Consider the following 15,082-nt stretch of genomic DNA (forward strand, 5'->3'; position numbering starts at 1 on the left):
ACAGAAGCACCTAGGATTACAGGACAGACAGTGACACAGTGCCTTACTGGTCTAGGTTGAACCCCAAAGCATGTGTCACTGGCATGAGCCAAACACAACCAGTCTTTCCTACATAGCTCTGTCCAGTAACTTTATTCCTGAAGCACAGAAGCAGGGACATTTCTCTTGAGCAGAGACTTATTGTTTTAATAAATAATTTAGTACCTTTGTTTGGTCAATAAATATGGAGTAGCATAAAACCCCCAAACTCAACTTCACTTTTGGCTTAGAAAAAATGGGATTCCATGCTCCAAAAGTGTAAGATTAGGTGCACCAACCTAATGTGTGCCATCTAATCACCTTGTCTTTTTTTGGTTAAAAAATGTAAAAGTGACATGCAATATCTATGTAATTTTTTTAGAAATCATATGGGTTAGGGGTCTAAGCATATGTTTTGGGATGGCTAATCTTTCTGAAACCATTTGCTCTAGTATGTTTCAGATCTCAGTATCTTTCAGATACAGACTTAAAACTCAGGGCTTGTTTTGCCTAGATGTTAAATATCCATTGACATCATATACTGTGGTTTAGTGGGAAACTGCTCCCCACCTCAGACTTGACTTCATTCAAGTGGTTCTGTATATTAAATGGTTTGTAAGGTATTTGCAGATCTTTTAGGGTGACTGTAGTAAGGTGTATTGATTGATACATAGCACTACTCCTAGTTTCTGTGTTAAGAAATAGCAGTTTGGTATGATGACGATTTCTGTGGCACCAGAGGTGCACTCGGCACTTTACAGATGAATTAAATAGGACTGGTTCCTGCTGCAAGGATTCACAATGTAAGGTTCTGATCCTCCATAGGAATCTGTGCAGATGGAACTTCTGACTGTGTAAGCAGCTACCCACAGAGATCCCTTATAGGATAGGGGCCTAAGGAATGTTCTTAGATCACAATGATGGTATGTTATACACTTTGAGGAGCTATGTACAGTACACAATTAAAGTCAAAATCAATGTTCTTTGTGATTTTTTGGTAGCTGTGTAAATGTCAGACACATCAGCTTTTACACTCCTTGGAAATTATTTAACCTCTCTCACTTTTTAATATACTCTTTACATAGGAATAAAGTTAAATATTTTATGCAGACTATTTTATCTTCATGGCTTCATGAAATTTTGCCTGATATTATAGTTCATATAGAAGATTTCTCAAAAAGAAAACAAAAAAAACCACCTTAGTCAGCCACCTGTTGACTCATAAATGAACATTTTAGACTAGAGCACACATTAATTGATTCTGGCTTTTCCCTATATTACACATTTGTTGTTGAAATTTGTGCAAGCCATTGAGAATTGCATAGATATGGTCAACTGTGATTTGGCTGATCTCTGAAAACGGAGTCCAAATGATACTGAGGAATAGCTCTGCTGTACAAGATGGACTTCAAATTTCATTTTTAACTGCTACTCTTGACCACCTTTCAGTTTCAGTTAGTGTACAATGTAAGGGTCTCTGCAGCTCCATGAGCATTACTGAGCATATTGTATCTGTGCTCTGCATGGTTCCAAATGCTGTTCAGATATTGATATTTAATGGATTAAAACCTTGTGTGGTCTAGGTCCTAGCTATCTAAGGGTCTGCCACTGTCTTTCTGTGTACCCTCCTATTGTTTTAGGTCAGTAGTTGCATTACATAATACTCCCTAAATTCAAATGTTTGCTCTATCTCCAGTCCTCATTCTCAGTGGAGGATCTACAAGCCTGTTTCCCTTGTTGGTTCACCAGAACCCAAGTTAATTAACTTTTAGGGGATAATGTGATACTCTTCTGTTTACTCAGGCTCTTGCCCAAGGAGACTTGTGTTTAAAGGAATTAGATACAGTATTGTAGTGACATTTTGGCAGGTTTCAGTTGATTTGAAGGGTGTTTACAATGTTGCCTGGCTACTGGAAATGCCATTATTATTATTATTAGCTTACGTTGTTTTAATTGATGTGGATGTGTCCAATGGCCCCTAAACAATATGCACATACTGTTAAAAATACAAATATAAGTACATTCTTTGGGTTTGAAAAGATTCAACAAGTGAGTGAGCTAGATATTAAAAATGCATACCTTTCCTAGATCAAACAAGAGTAGATTGAGGAACATACAGACACTTTGTTGTGTCCTCCTCCTTTTTGGAAGAGAAGCAACAAGCCCATAAAATAAAATGGGCTTGTAATGTGATTGACCATTTAGTAGTAGCTTATATAATTAAATGTATGTAGGAACACAGAAAACTGAAATAGTCTCACTGGCTACCAGGTCAGTAATACCCACAAAGTTTTCCAAGCCTTTGCTGTACATCTTCTTTCTCTCTTACTGGGAATTGCTTGGAATTGTAGTATCATGATGTTGATTTGGTAGATTAAATGTATAAAATATTGTGCTATTCATAGACTATAGGTCCAGATTTCAGTTTTTATATAGAAACTTTACTATATCTGCCAGAATAGCCAAAGATCTGAGAGGTCTGAAAAATCCTCTTCTGGATTTTGACAGATAATAATTATCTAGCCTTCCATGAAAAGGCTGCTCTGAAACACTGATAGGAGTCTCCCTTTCCTGTACCAGTAGGTGTACTGCATCCCTGCTGAAATGGTCTCCTCTTGTCTCTCACGAGAGACCATTTAAACTGCAGTGCACTAATCTGATCAGTAGAGGAAAAGCAGAATCCTTGTACTAGCATATTTCCTGGAAATGTAAACCAGAGTTCATTATTTCAATCCCTGAACCAGTAGACTGTTGTCCTATATGAAACACTGCTAATGTTGTGAAACATTTTATAGGATTAGAATGCGGAGTCTTTTAGGGCAACTCCTGAAAGGCACTTTGTCTTATTGATTTAAGTGAAGCTGATTGTTAGCACACAAGCCTATAAACAAACACACAGGCATTATTTAAAATCAAGGCCTCTAAGGCCTGATATCAGATAGCACAACAGCTGCAATACTCTCTGGACTTCTGCTTCCTAGACTGGCATAAAACTACATATTTTGAGGTTATGATTTTTCTAAGGAACAAAGTGCTAACACTGTATCAACTGGTATTAGAAGAGGTGTATATCACCCAAACATGTCACTGCGGCCCAGTAAAAGCAAATTATTGAAAAGTAAAATAACACCATCATAGAGGAAAAAATCATGACCTGTAATTTGGGGAGCAAGTAACATATGGAGTCTCTACATAAACTAAAATATTTTATAGTGTTTCATATAAAAGTACAGCTGAGGACTTTACAACTTCTACAATCTAGAATTATAAATTATTTGGGTTATAATATATCAGATTATTATTTATACAACAACTGCGTGTATGACATTTTATAGACAAAAACTGCCTGTTCTCTTCTGCAATAATCTTCTGAATAAACTACACTCGCTCTCAGGTTTCTGCACGATCTACACATTGTAGTCTGTGCCTTTTGGTTTATATTATAGATTAAGCATACTACTAGGGTGTAACCTTATCTTATGCTGATCACTCTTTCCTTTTCCTTCCAATGTTACAGATGCTTCTTTGTTAAATGAGCTAATGGCCCTCACTATATCCTGGTAGTCCTAATAGGCCCTAGTTGAATACTAGTAATTAACAACCCCAAATTCTAGGGTGACCAGATAGCAACTGTGGAAAAAACGGGATGGGGGTGGGGGGCTAATAGGTGCTATAAAAGAAAAAGTCCCAAAAAGCGGGACTGTGCCTATAAAAATGGGACATCTGGTCACCCTACCAAATTCCTACTTCTGGATGTGCATATGGTCCCTTAGCACAATGCTAAATTTCTCAGGCTAACACTATGATCATAACCTCTCCATTACTTATTATTTTTACTATTTATTGATAAAGCCCCATAGCTGTACACAGCACTCTATAGTGGGTAATATGTGCTGAACAAATACGAGTAATTCCCACAAACAGCTTACATTCTGAAGGCACAAATACCTGTTATCAAGCTTTGGAGAAAATAATTACAGTATTCGCATGTATCCCTGTAACCGTCCTTGAAAACACAGTTTCTCTAATAAAGTTATCTCCTTATTGCATTCCTCCTCCTTGTCTGAAACTGCGCTTAAGTGTTCTCTTCCTCCCACAACGTCCTACTCTCAGCGTTCTTTTTCCTTGTCTCCTTTGTCAGACAGATCCTATACTCATCTTGTAACAAGAGGGCCACTGACACTTCCTCTCTCTTTTCAGGCAATTTTCACTACCTTTGTAGTAAAGATCAAACAGAATCGCTTGGCTGCCTATACACTGAATCCTACTGTATAACAAATCAGGCAAAGGTACTTTTCCACTTCCCCAGTCTGCTACAATGGGGGGAGGGAGTTCTCTCCTAAACAACTGATGCAGAGCATAATTAGAAAGAAAACAAACCTACTCCCTGCCAAACAGGAAAAAGCAACAATGTGGACTAATAACTAAAAAAATCACATGCTGTGAGGCTATGTTATGATACTTTTTAATCCCACCCGTTCTCCTAGACTGGAATTAGTGCCCTTACCCACCACATAAAATAAATTCAGCTGACATAATCCATAGGGAATTAATAAAACTAGGATTTTATTTGGGACAATAATAAAGTTGTTAATCATTATTATGGTTACTTGCCATAAATCTGTGCATTTGATTGTTAATACTATACTGTCTGGAGGACCCAACAAATAGATACTAATTAAATTGCAAGTTATCCTGTAAGGAACAAGCTGGGATAATGTCAAGTTAAAATTCATGTTTGTGTCATTTAACGTTGATGACGCATAGCCAGCGGTGAGTAAAGGTGTAGGAGAGAAGAGGAGTAATGTTCTGCTGAAAATAGCATAATTTTCTCTAAGTGTTTTCCACTGGTAGCTAACTGTGAGTTTAAATAATTTGCTCTTTTCCACTGATTCAGCTGAGTATTTCTCCCCACTCCCCTCCCCCATCCTGGGCCAGTGGGCGGGTTTTAATTTAGTAATGAGCTGTGTTGCGTTACTCTTAACTGACACTGGGAGCTTGTCTTTTTCCTGCCTTATTCGAGACCAAGAGTTGCATAGGTTATGCTGTGCTTTCAGAAGCCTAGTGCAGAGTCTTTCAATTACTAAACTGCTGGGCGCTGTAGAGGGGAGACTCATCTTTCTTTGAATTTTGCACTCGGATAGAATCAGCTGTGACATCCGAAACTGCTGCTCCTGCAGCCACAATGGTGGCCAAGGATTACCCCTTTTACTTCGCGGTCAAGAGGGCAAATTGCTCCTTGGAAGTACAGACGGTGACCAGCCCAGCTAAAGAGACTGAGGTGCAGTCTGCTGATATGTTTTCTCTTTTTCTGTGTTCTCTCTCTTTTTCTCTGCAGCTTTTATCATCCAAACAGTCTGCATATTTGGGGAAAACTGGATTACTCTTTGAATATAAATTGCCAAGTATAGCTATTTATTTGATTTGTCTTGTGCATCCTGCACTACTCTCTAGAACGTATATTTGCAGTCTGGAGTGAGGCAAACCCTCTTTATTATCAACAGTCTTTTGTATAATAAGATTAATCTTTGCAACTAACAGTTGAGAAATTTCCTTTCCTGATATATGGCTTGTATATTCCAATGCCTAATGTCAGTTATTTTTATTTACTAAATTTAGAATTGTAGCTGATTAGATGTGGGGAGGAAATCAGGATAAGTGCATCTATATAAGTAAATGGTAAAACTTAATCTGTTAACTAGGGTTAATATTAACTGTGTCAAATTAATTAATCTGACCCTCTAATCAATGAAAAATGAATGCTTCTAAAATGAGGGATATTTTTAAATGTGGGATTAAGAAAAAAAATTGACTACATAGTTTATTATTTGCAAAGTGTTGCAAAAGGTTTGAATTTAACACAGGTAGTGTTCATTTAATATTTCAATATTTTATACTCTAGATTAATGTTTAGTCTTCTTTGTGTGCCTTTTTGTCAAAGAGAACAGTGACTTTAAGGTTTCAGAGTAACAGCCGTGTTAGTCTGTATTCGCAAAAAGAAAAGGAGTACTTGTGGCACCTTAGAGACTAACCAATTTATTAGAGCATAAGCTTTCGTGAGCTACAGCTCCCTTCCTCAGATGCATATCGTGGAAACTTGAGGAAGGGGGAGAAAAACTTGTCTTTGGGACTCTTATCACTTAATATATGCATTTTCATTAGGTCTGTTTCCATAGTAATTTGAAGGCAGATTGATGCATTCATACTAACCATGCGCAATTTAGCAAAGATGATTGCTTCCAATAGTCAGTTAAACTGATCCAAACTGAAAGAAGTCCAGCCATGTCACCTTGTTTAAACAGTTTGTGTAGCTTAAGAGCCAATAAGAACATACTTTACTTTTACTTGTCAGTGTACTTTTATATGTGTGAGAGTATTTGACATTATTACAGTTGTCAGAGTAGCAGCCGTGTTAGTCTGTATTCGCAAAAAGAAAAGGAGGACTTGTGGCACCTTAGAGACTAACCAATTTATTAGAGCATAAGCTTTCGTGAGCTACAGCTCACTTCCTCAGATGCATATCGTGGAAACTTGAGGAAGGGGGAGAAAAACTGAGGAAGTGAGCTGTAGCTCACGAAAGCTTATGCTCTAATAAATTGGTTAGTCTCTAAGGTGCCACAAGTCCTCCTTTTCTTATTACAGTTGTGATATTTAGGGGCCTTTTAGCAAATATACACATGATAGAATAATATTTTCTATTGTGATCAAATTAACCAAGTCAAGAAACCCTGAGTACAGGAAACCCTTGCTTGTTTTTTTACGTAGTGCTGGTTTAATTATTTATGGACCATGAAATCTCATAATCCCCATAGTCACCCATATTGCAAAATGTTTTGCATTAATTCAGAGCCCATTTACTAACTAATACTAAGTAAATCTATCTTAGGTTGTTTTTTTTTGTGGGAATGTGCAGTTTTGTATAAAGGAACAAAACTGTCAAATATTCATTTAAAATAAAAGTTGGAACCTGCTTTTTAACAGGTGGTATATATTCATTACCATAGGCAAACGTATCAAATTTCAAAGAAAGTAAAATCTCAACTGCTGTATATTCAAACAAAAGCCTAGAGCATAGGGATATATCTTTCAATAGATGTGACTAATTAAGATTATGAAATGCAATAGCTTTAATCAGGTCAATAGTCCTAGATTTATATAAACAAGAAAATGCTCCTTATACTGCCAGTCTGAAAAATGCTGTTTGCTTAGACTACAGCAGACTTGCAGCATTGTGGGGGGGAAAAATAAAGCAGCATTTGTTGAACATCCCTTTGTTGGTCCTGCTATACAATATTGAGAAAATCTGTCTCTTCCCTCCCATCCCTTCCCTCCCCAGTCATAAGGGTGGGTAAAAAAACAAAACACACATTTTGGGGAAAGCATTTACAGGAATAGACATGTAGCCCATTCCTTTAAAGTTTTTCAACATGGACAGAATTCTCTTGTTCACTAACTCTGTGGTTAAGCTCACAGCATTTACAGTGAATCTAACCAAGGCTATTGGGCGCCTTCTGCCATTATTTTATATTACTGCATTAGCAAAGCAGTTAGCTGTATGCTTAGCCTTGAAAAGCTATTGCTTGGTGTGAGTTGCTGACATGAAGCTTGTTTGTCACCCAACACTTGCATCAACTTTGCCTTCTGAACTAGAATCTGTGAAGTTAGAATAGGTTTTTTGATGCAGGTGTTCTTAAAGTCAGAATTCACATGTCCATGTAAACATTATCCCCCCTATCTGAATAACATTCTTTTAACACTTTTTGTGAACATGTAAAAAATACCAGTAAGTGCTGTATGGCTCTGTGTGTGCATGTCTACAGTTTTGTGTATGTGTTTAAATAAGTATGTATTTTAGTGCATTGAATATATTTAAAGTCTGTATGTAATATTTTACCTGTCACTCTAATTAGTCAAAAATGTACTTACTGTATGAAGTGTAAAAGATGCATATAAAATAGCTTTTACCCTCTATGCTGTCTGCTCTAAAGATACTATCTCAAACTCATTTGACATCCCGTCCCCCCCAAGTGTTTAAAGTAGTTTTACCCTAACAGTAAGCACTTTCCTCTTTTCATAAGTAATCATTAAGATGGTGAAACTTGTTCTTTGTGGTACGTAGCTTTTTACCTTGGAGTTACAGTATACAGAGAAAATAGCTGCTTAATATTGGCATTTTCTGGAATAAATTTAGTTTTTCTTTTGTGTTCTTAGGTTAAGTAACTTGTCCACTATCACACAGCAAGTCAGTGGCAAACAGAAGATGTAGGTGAAAAATAAAAATTTGGGGATTCTGAGGACAGTTTGTCAATTTCTATCAAGTGGAGTTGTTACAGCTGTTAAATCTCTTGTAAGGCAAACAAAATGTTAGTATGACTAAGGAATAGGATGGAGAATAATATAGAAAAAAATATATATGTTAATGGCAACCCCCCACACAGAGTGACTAGAATCGAACATTACTTCATCTACAGGAAAAATTGGATTCAGAGATTGGCAACAAGAGCAGCTAGAGAAATGGAAGAGCTTCTGTTTGTAGAAAGACTGAAAAGATTGGGTCTGTTAATTTTAAAGAGAAGATGGATATGGGAGGACATGATAAATATACAAAATGAGTAGCATAGATAAGTTAGGTCAGGCACTTATCTCAACGCTTTCTCATAATACAAGAACAAAGGGACAGTCAATGGAACTGAAAAGCAGCTAGTTGAAAGTGTTTCCTTTTATTGGCTTTCAACACAATGTACAATTTGCTTATGGAACTCACTGCTACAAGATATCACAAAGGCCCAGAGCTTAGCAGGATTTAAAAAAAAAGTCTACATTTATATGGATAATGGGATCCTCTATAATCACAAAACAAGGATTAAGTGCGTGAGAATGAGTTTTGGAAGGAATATCAACTGACATTTTTCAGGGAATAAACTAACCTTTATTTAATAGGAATTAGGAGGAAACGTTTTCCTGTGAACAGGTTATACCATAACTGCCAACTGCAGGGTTTCCTGCACCTTTCTCTTAATCATCAGTACTGTTTATTCTCAGAGACATGATACTGCAGTAAATGGACCATTAGTCTGATCTGGCACAACTACTATCCAACATTCTTTCTGTGTTTGGTCTGCTTCCGCACAAGTTATGGAGTCTTCCCTTTCTCTGGCACAGACCAGCAAGATAATAATGAACAAAATTAAAGTATTTTTATACCCCCTAGCTGGCTTTTCCTTTCTTCTTCCTTTTCTCTGTTTGCTACTTGCTCTTCAAGAAAATAAATTGAGTGCAATCTCTAGGATCCTTTCCCCACCCTATCTGTGGAGCTGGAGTCCCATGGGGAAAGAGGAGAGCATGCCAAGGAAGTAGTAGTTTCCCCTTGTGTGCCTTCTATCCTGGTCCCATGGGCACAACAGTCTCTCCTGGTTATGGATGTGGAAGGAACCATGAGGGGAATAATTAGATGAAAAGGAAGGGGGATAACAAGTAACAACCAGTCATAACCTCAAATCCCTTTCCAGCTATGAGTAAAACTAAGAACTTTAAACTAGGTAACAGAATAAAGGCTAAGGATCCAAGAACAACTTAATTCTAATATACTTTCATAATGCTGTAATACTATGTTATATGAGCGTACACACATCAATGGAATGATCATTATTGGAGCTAAGAAAGATTCTAACTGGAAAGTATGGATGTCACTGCTCTTTCGCTTCCTATTCTGGAAGGTGATCTTAACCACAAGTAAGACAAGGGGCTGCATGGAGACCATACGCTTCAGAGCTCACAGTAGGCTCAGCGTTTAATATCACCGTTCCTGAGATTTTGATGCTACTATGGGACTCACCAAAACAAACAAACCAACACCTATTGGTCCAGTGTCTTAGTCTCTACCTTTCTGAAACAGATCCTGGTCAGAGAGAAAATACTTCCACTCTTCTGGTAGTTTGGTTTTCTGCTTATGCAAGTTCTAAAGTTGTGCTTGCTTCTTGCAAATATGAATGCTATCTCTGTTCTGGATAAAGACCTCATTCCCACTTTTATATCCAGTCTATAGTACAATAGGCTTTAGCTTCTATGTGTATGTTCATGCAGCTAGTCTCACTTTGGGATGCCGGTGTGGCTGCATGCCATCTCTGGAAGCGATCTGCTTTCCGAGTGAGATGGTATTAGGTGTCCACTTTGTCAAGGCTTGCTCTTTGATATCATGTCATTAATGAATGCTGTTGAATGTAAATCCTATTCACAGAACGGAGAAGAGAGTATCGCCTGTCTGTATGTTAATTTCACAGAGACTGCCAGCTGAAACTGTTCAAATCCTAATCAGCGATCATGCAAGATCAATGTTTTTGGGCACAACAGTGTTGGTAATTTCAATAGGTGGTAAAGGTGCTTCTCAAGAGGCACTGTCTCTTTGTGTAAATCATATCTTAACTTGGTTTTCATATACTGAAAACAAAAGCAGGGTTATAATAAACAGAATTTAAAAGAAATCTAAATGATACCAGTAAGCTATTTATATTTTCCAGTTATAGGACAGATATTCAGTTATATTTGACCTTCTGAGAAGGAGGAAGAGAGAATAAGATCTGGGACAAAGCTTTTTTGTCAGAAACGAATTTTACTGCTGCCGTTTCTTTCAAGCCATGTTGACTTCAGATTTAAGTGACAACCAAAAACTTAAGAATTGTAATTGTTGGCGGAATATATTAAGAGACTTAAATGGTAAGGATTCTTAAGAAAAATCAGCAGAAAACAAATGTTTTGGTTTTCTTTCCTATTTAGAAACAGGGAAACTGCAATATGCTACAGATTTAAAATACTGTAGTTGCTTGTTACATAATTTGGAGACAATTGACAAAATGCTCCATCAACCACGCAATCAGCATTTGCCTCTTTGTGACTGGAACTTGACCTTGGCCATATAGAGTGGTGTAGTTCAACAACAGAATCTTTAAAAGTCATTTTATTTTATGAATAAATAGTGCAGAAGGGTCAAGAATATATGTTGTTATTCTGGGTAGAATTAGTGGGCGAAGCAAAAGTGGATGGGAATCTGGGAGGCAGTGACCATGAGTTGGTTGAGTTCAGGATCCTGAAGCAGGGAAGAAAGGTAAGCAGCAGGATACGGACCCTGGACTTCAGGAAAGCAGACTTCGACTCCCTCAGGGAACGGATGGCCAGGATCCCCTGGGGGACTAACTTGAAGGGGAAAGGAGTCCAGGAGAGCTGGCTGTATTTCAAGGAATCCCTGTTGAGGTTACAGGGACAAACCATCCCGATGAGTCGAAAGAATAGTAAATATGGCAGGCGACCAGCTTGGCTTAATGGTGAAATCCTAGCGGATCTTAAACATAAAAAAGAAGCTTACAAGAAGTGGAAGGTTGGACTTATGACCAGGGAAGAGTGTAAAAATATTGCTCGAGCATGTAGGAATGATATCAGGAGGGCCAAATCGCACCTGGAGCTGCAGCTAGCCAGAGATGTCAAGAGTAACAAGAAGGGTTTCTTCAGGTATGTTGGCAACAAGAAGAAAGCCAAGGAATGTGTGGGCCCCTTACTGAATGAGGGAGGCAACCTAGTGACAGAGGATGTGGAAAAAGCTAATGTACTCAATGCTTTTTTTGCCTCTGTTTTCACTAATAAGGTCAGCTCCCAGACTGCTGCGCTGGGCATCACAAAGTGGGGAAGAGATGGCCAGCCCTCTGTGGAGATAGAGGTGGTTAGGGACTATTTAGAAAAGCTGGACGTGCACAAGTCCATGGGGCCGGACGAGTTGCATCCGAGAGTGCTGAAGGAATTGGCGGCTGTGATTGCAGAGCCATTGGCCATTATCTTTGAAAACTCGTGGCGAACCGGGGAAGTCCCGGATGACTGGAAAAAGGCTAATGTAGTGCCAATCTTTAAAAAAGGGAAGAAGGAGGATCCTGGGAACTACAGGCCAGTCAGCCTCACCTCAGTCCCTGGAAAAATCATGGAGCAGGTCCTGAAAGAATCAATCCTGAAGCACTTGCATGAGAGGAAAGTGATCAGGAACAGCCAGCATGGATTCACCAAGGGAAGGTCATGCCTGACTAATCTAATCGCCTTTTATGATGAGATTACTGCTTCTGTGGATGAAGGGAAAGCAGTGGATGTATTGTTTCTTGACTTTAGCAAAGCTTTTGACACAGTCTCCCACAGTATTCTTGTCAGCAAGTTAAGGAAGTATGGGCTGGATGAATGCACTATAAGGTGGGTAGAAAGCTGGCTAGATTGTCGGGCTCAACGGGTAGTGATCAATGGCTCCATGTCTAGTTGGCAGCTGGTATCGAGTGGAGTGCCCCAAGGGTCGGTCCTGGGGCCGGTTTTGTTCAATATCTTCATAAATGATCTGGAGGATGGTGTGGATTGCACTCTCAGCAAATTTGCGGATGATACTAAACTGGGAGGAGTGGTAGATACGCTGGAGGGCAGGGATAGGATACAGAGGGACCTAGACAAATTGGAGGATTGGGCCAAAAGAAATCTGATGAGGTTCAATAAGGATAAGTGCAGGGTCCTGCACTTAGGACAGAAAAACCCAATGCACAGCTACAGACTAGGGACCGAATGGCCTTCTTGGCAACAAGGGCACACTGCTGCTGACTCATATCCAGCTTCTCGTCCACAGTCACCCCTAGGTCCTTTTCCGCAGAACTGCTGCCTAGCCAATGGCATTTTGGGATGTATAAGTAGGGGCATAGCGAGCAGATCGAGGGACGTGATCGTCCCCCTCTATTCGACATTGGTGAGGCCTCATCTGGAGTACTGTGTCCAGTTTTGGGCCCCACACTTCAAGAAGGATGTGGATAAATTGGAGAGAGTCCAGCGAAGGGCAACAAAAATGATTAGGGGACTGGAACACATGAGTTATGAGGAGAGGCTGAGGGAGCTGGGATTGTTTAGCCTGCAGAAGAGAAGAATGGGGGGGGATTTGATAGCTGCTTTCAACTACCTGAAAGGGGGTTCCAAAGAGGATGGCTCTAGACTGTTCTCAATGGTAGCAGATGACAGAACGAGGAGTAATGGTCTCAAGTTGCAGTGGGGGAGGTTTAGATTGGATATTAGGAAAAACTTTTTCACTAAGAGGGTGGTGAAACACTGGAATGCGTTACCTAGGGAGGTGGTAGAATCTCCTTCCTTAGAGGTTTTTAAGGTCAGGCTTGACAAAGCCCTGGCTGGGATGATTTAACTGGGAATTGGCCCTGCTTCAAGCAGGGAGTTGGACTAGATGACCTTCTGGGGTCCCTTCCAACCCGGATATTCTATGATTCTATGATTTTCCACGTAGTATAGTACATGGGCAAATCAGTTCAGTACAAGCTGAACCTTGTTAATCCATCTACTTGATAAATAGGCAAGTAATGCATTACAAAAATCTGGTCTGGAAAAGATAAAAGACTGAACAATGCTTTTGGATCCTAACAAGGATAAACATGGTGCAGTGGTTTTTCAAATAGCATAAAATCTTAATAATGTGGTGAGCATTGTGTTCAAAGGGCTGCTCAGAATCAAAGACAGCACTTTCTCTTCATGGAAATCATTAACTGAGTGTATCTTTATCAGGAATTGAGGCATAGAGCCAAAAGGAAAGTCTGTCAGAACTAACTCTGTTTTAGCTAAATGTAGTTGAAGACCACTAAATCAGCCATGCTAGTGTCTGCAAGGCTATTTGTCAATATGAAATTAACCTACTTAGGATCTGTGGTCTTAAATAATAAACAAATCTGTGTGTTGTTCACATGGATGGGAAATCCAATATCATGCCTATAAATGACTGGGCCCAGAGGCAGATGTTAAACTGAGTGTGCCCAGTGTCAAGCCCATTGATACAGCAGCACCAATTACTGTATTTTTTACAAGGGTAGTTTGCCCCAAGAAGCATAATCTGCCTGTCAGAGAATAATATAATGCTATGGCAGGTGATGGCTGATGAAGAGTTTTTATTAACAGCAGTGCCTGAACAATATGGTTGTTCAGTATGAACAATGTTATTTGAGGACATGATTACACGGCAGTTTATCAAGAGTTTTGCAAGCAGATCTACAAGAGGACTTTGAGAGTGCAGCTAGCATGTCCCAACAACTATAAAAGTTTGTCTTCAAAATACTTATGTACACCTTTATTTCCTCCCCAATTTTTAGCCTAGCGTCTTCATGGACACCCCTTTGTAAAGACTACAAAAACAATATTATGTCCCCTCTGCATGCCTAATTTGGTATAGCAGTGTGTTACCAAGTTGAATAACTGAAATATGGAATTGGAAGGGAATGCAGGTGGTTCTCTCGTGCATCCCCAGCAGAGGCTGGTGCTGAATCATGGAGCACGAAGAACTTCAGTCCTGCTGCTGGGATGTAGTGCCAGTATCTGGTTAGTAATTCGAAGAACTGATCTGAAAGAAATAATGTAATTGGCCTGGCTGCATGATATGATTTCTGTATGTATTTGGTTTAACCTTGGTAAAAGAACATAACTTACACACCAGTGATTTGGAAATTACTAGTGACTTTTTTTCTTTGAGGGTAGATTGTGCTCCCCCTCCATATGAGGTCAGACAAAATGAATGCGGGTCTGGGAGGGAAATGGCAGGAATGCGGAGAACCTGTGTGGGGGTTCCAGATGTGCTCTGTGGGGCTTCTTCCATCCAATTATGTGGGGGAACTTGGTGGATTGCTGTATGGTCTGGTCATGGGTGACTAGCCTAGTGGCTAGAGTCAGGGATTGGATTCGAGGCCAGGTCAGTGCCAGGAGGATAAAGCCAAGGTCTGGAACCAGGGATCGGAAGCAGGATGAGGAAGCAGGGTCTGTAGCAGCAGCTAGCTGGGGTTCTCCCTAGTTGCCCAGATGAACTTCCTGTATCTTCCCTATGCTTAAGTAATATGTCCAGAGGAATAAGGAATTGTAAAGGTCCTGCCAATTAGGCCCTCCATGAGTGGCAGGTGTGTGAATGGGCTCCTAAGGCTCATGACCTGCTGAGTATTTCCACAGCCAGAGCTACTAGGTGGAGGCTGTCTGTACCTGGGGAATCTGCAAATCCAGGTTTTAGACCTGCTGC

At 39.6% G+C, this 15,082-nt stretch overlaps 1 protein-coding gene across 7 annotated transcripts in view; it reads left to right on the top strand.

Moving 5' to 3' along the window:
- The window catches only part of ARHGEF3 (Rho guanine nucleotide exchange factor 3), a 311,727-nt gene that overhangs the window by 228,579 nt on the left and 68,066 nt on the right, over positions 1 to 15,082 (top strand). For 2 of the 7 annotated variants that reach the window (XM_084634601.1, XM_084634602.1), the window contains exon 1: positions 5,031 to 5,299. The exons of the other annotated variants lie outside the window; for them this stretch is intronic. In XM_084634601.1, the coding sequence (XP_084490727.1) occupies positions 5,204 to 5,299 (96 nt within the window). In that variant the 5' untranslated portion in view covers positions 5,031 to 5,203. Of the gene's footprint in view, positions 1 to 5,030; positions 5,300 to 15,082 lie in introns of those variants that run through there. 7 annotated transcript variants of the gene reach the window in all.

The sequence above is a fragment of the Lepidochelys olivacea genome, assembly GCF_965140295.1.
Source record: "Lepidochelys olivacea isolate rLepOli2 genome assembly, chromosome: 7".
In the NCBI taxonomy this organism is placed as follows: domain Eukaryota; kingdom Metazoa; phylum Chordata; order Testudines; family Cheloniidae; genus Lepidochelys; species Lepidochelys olivacea.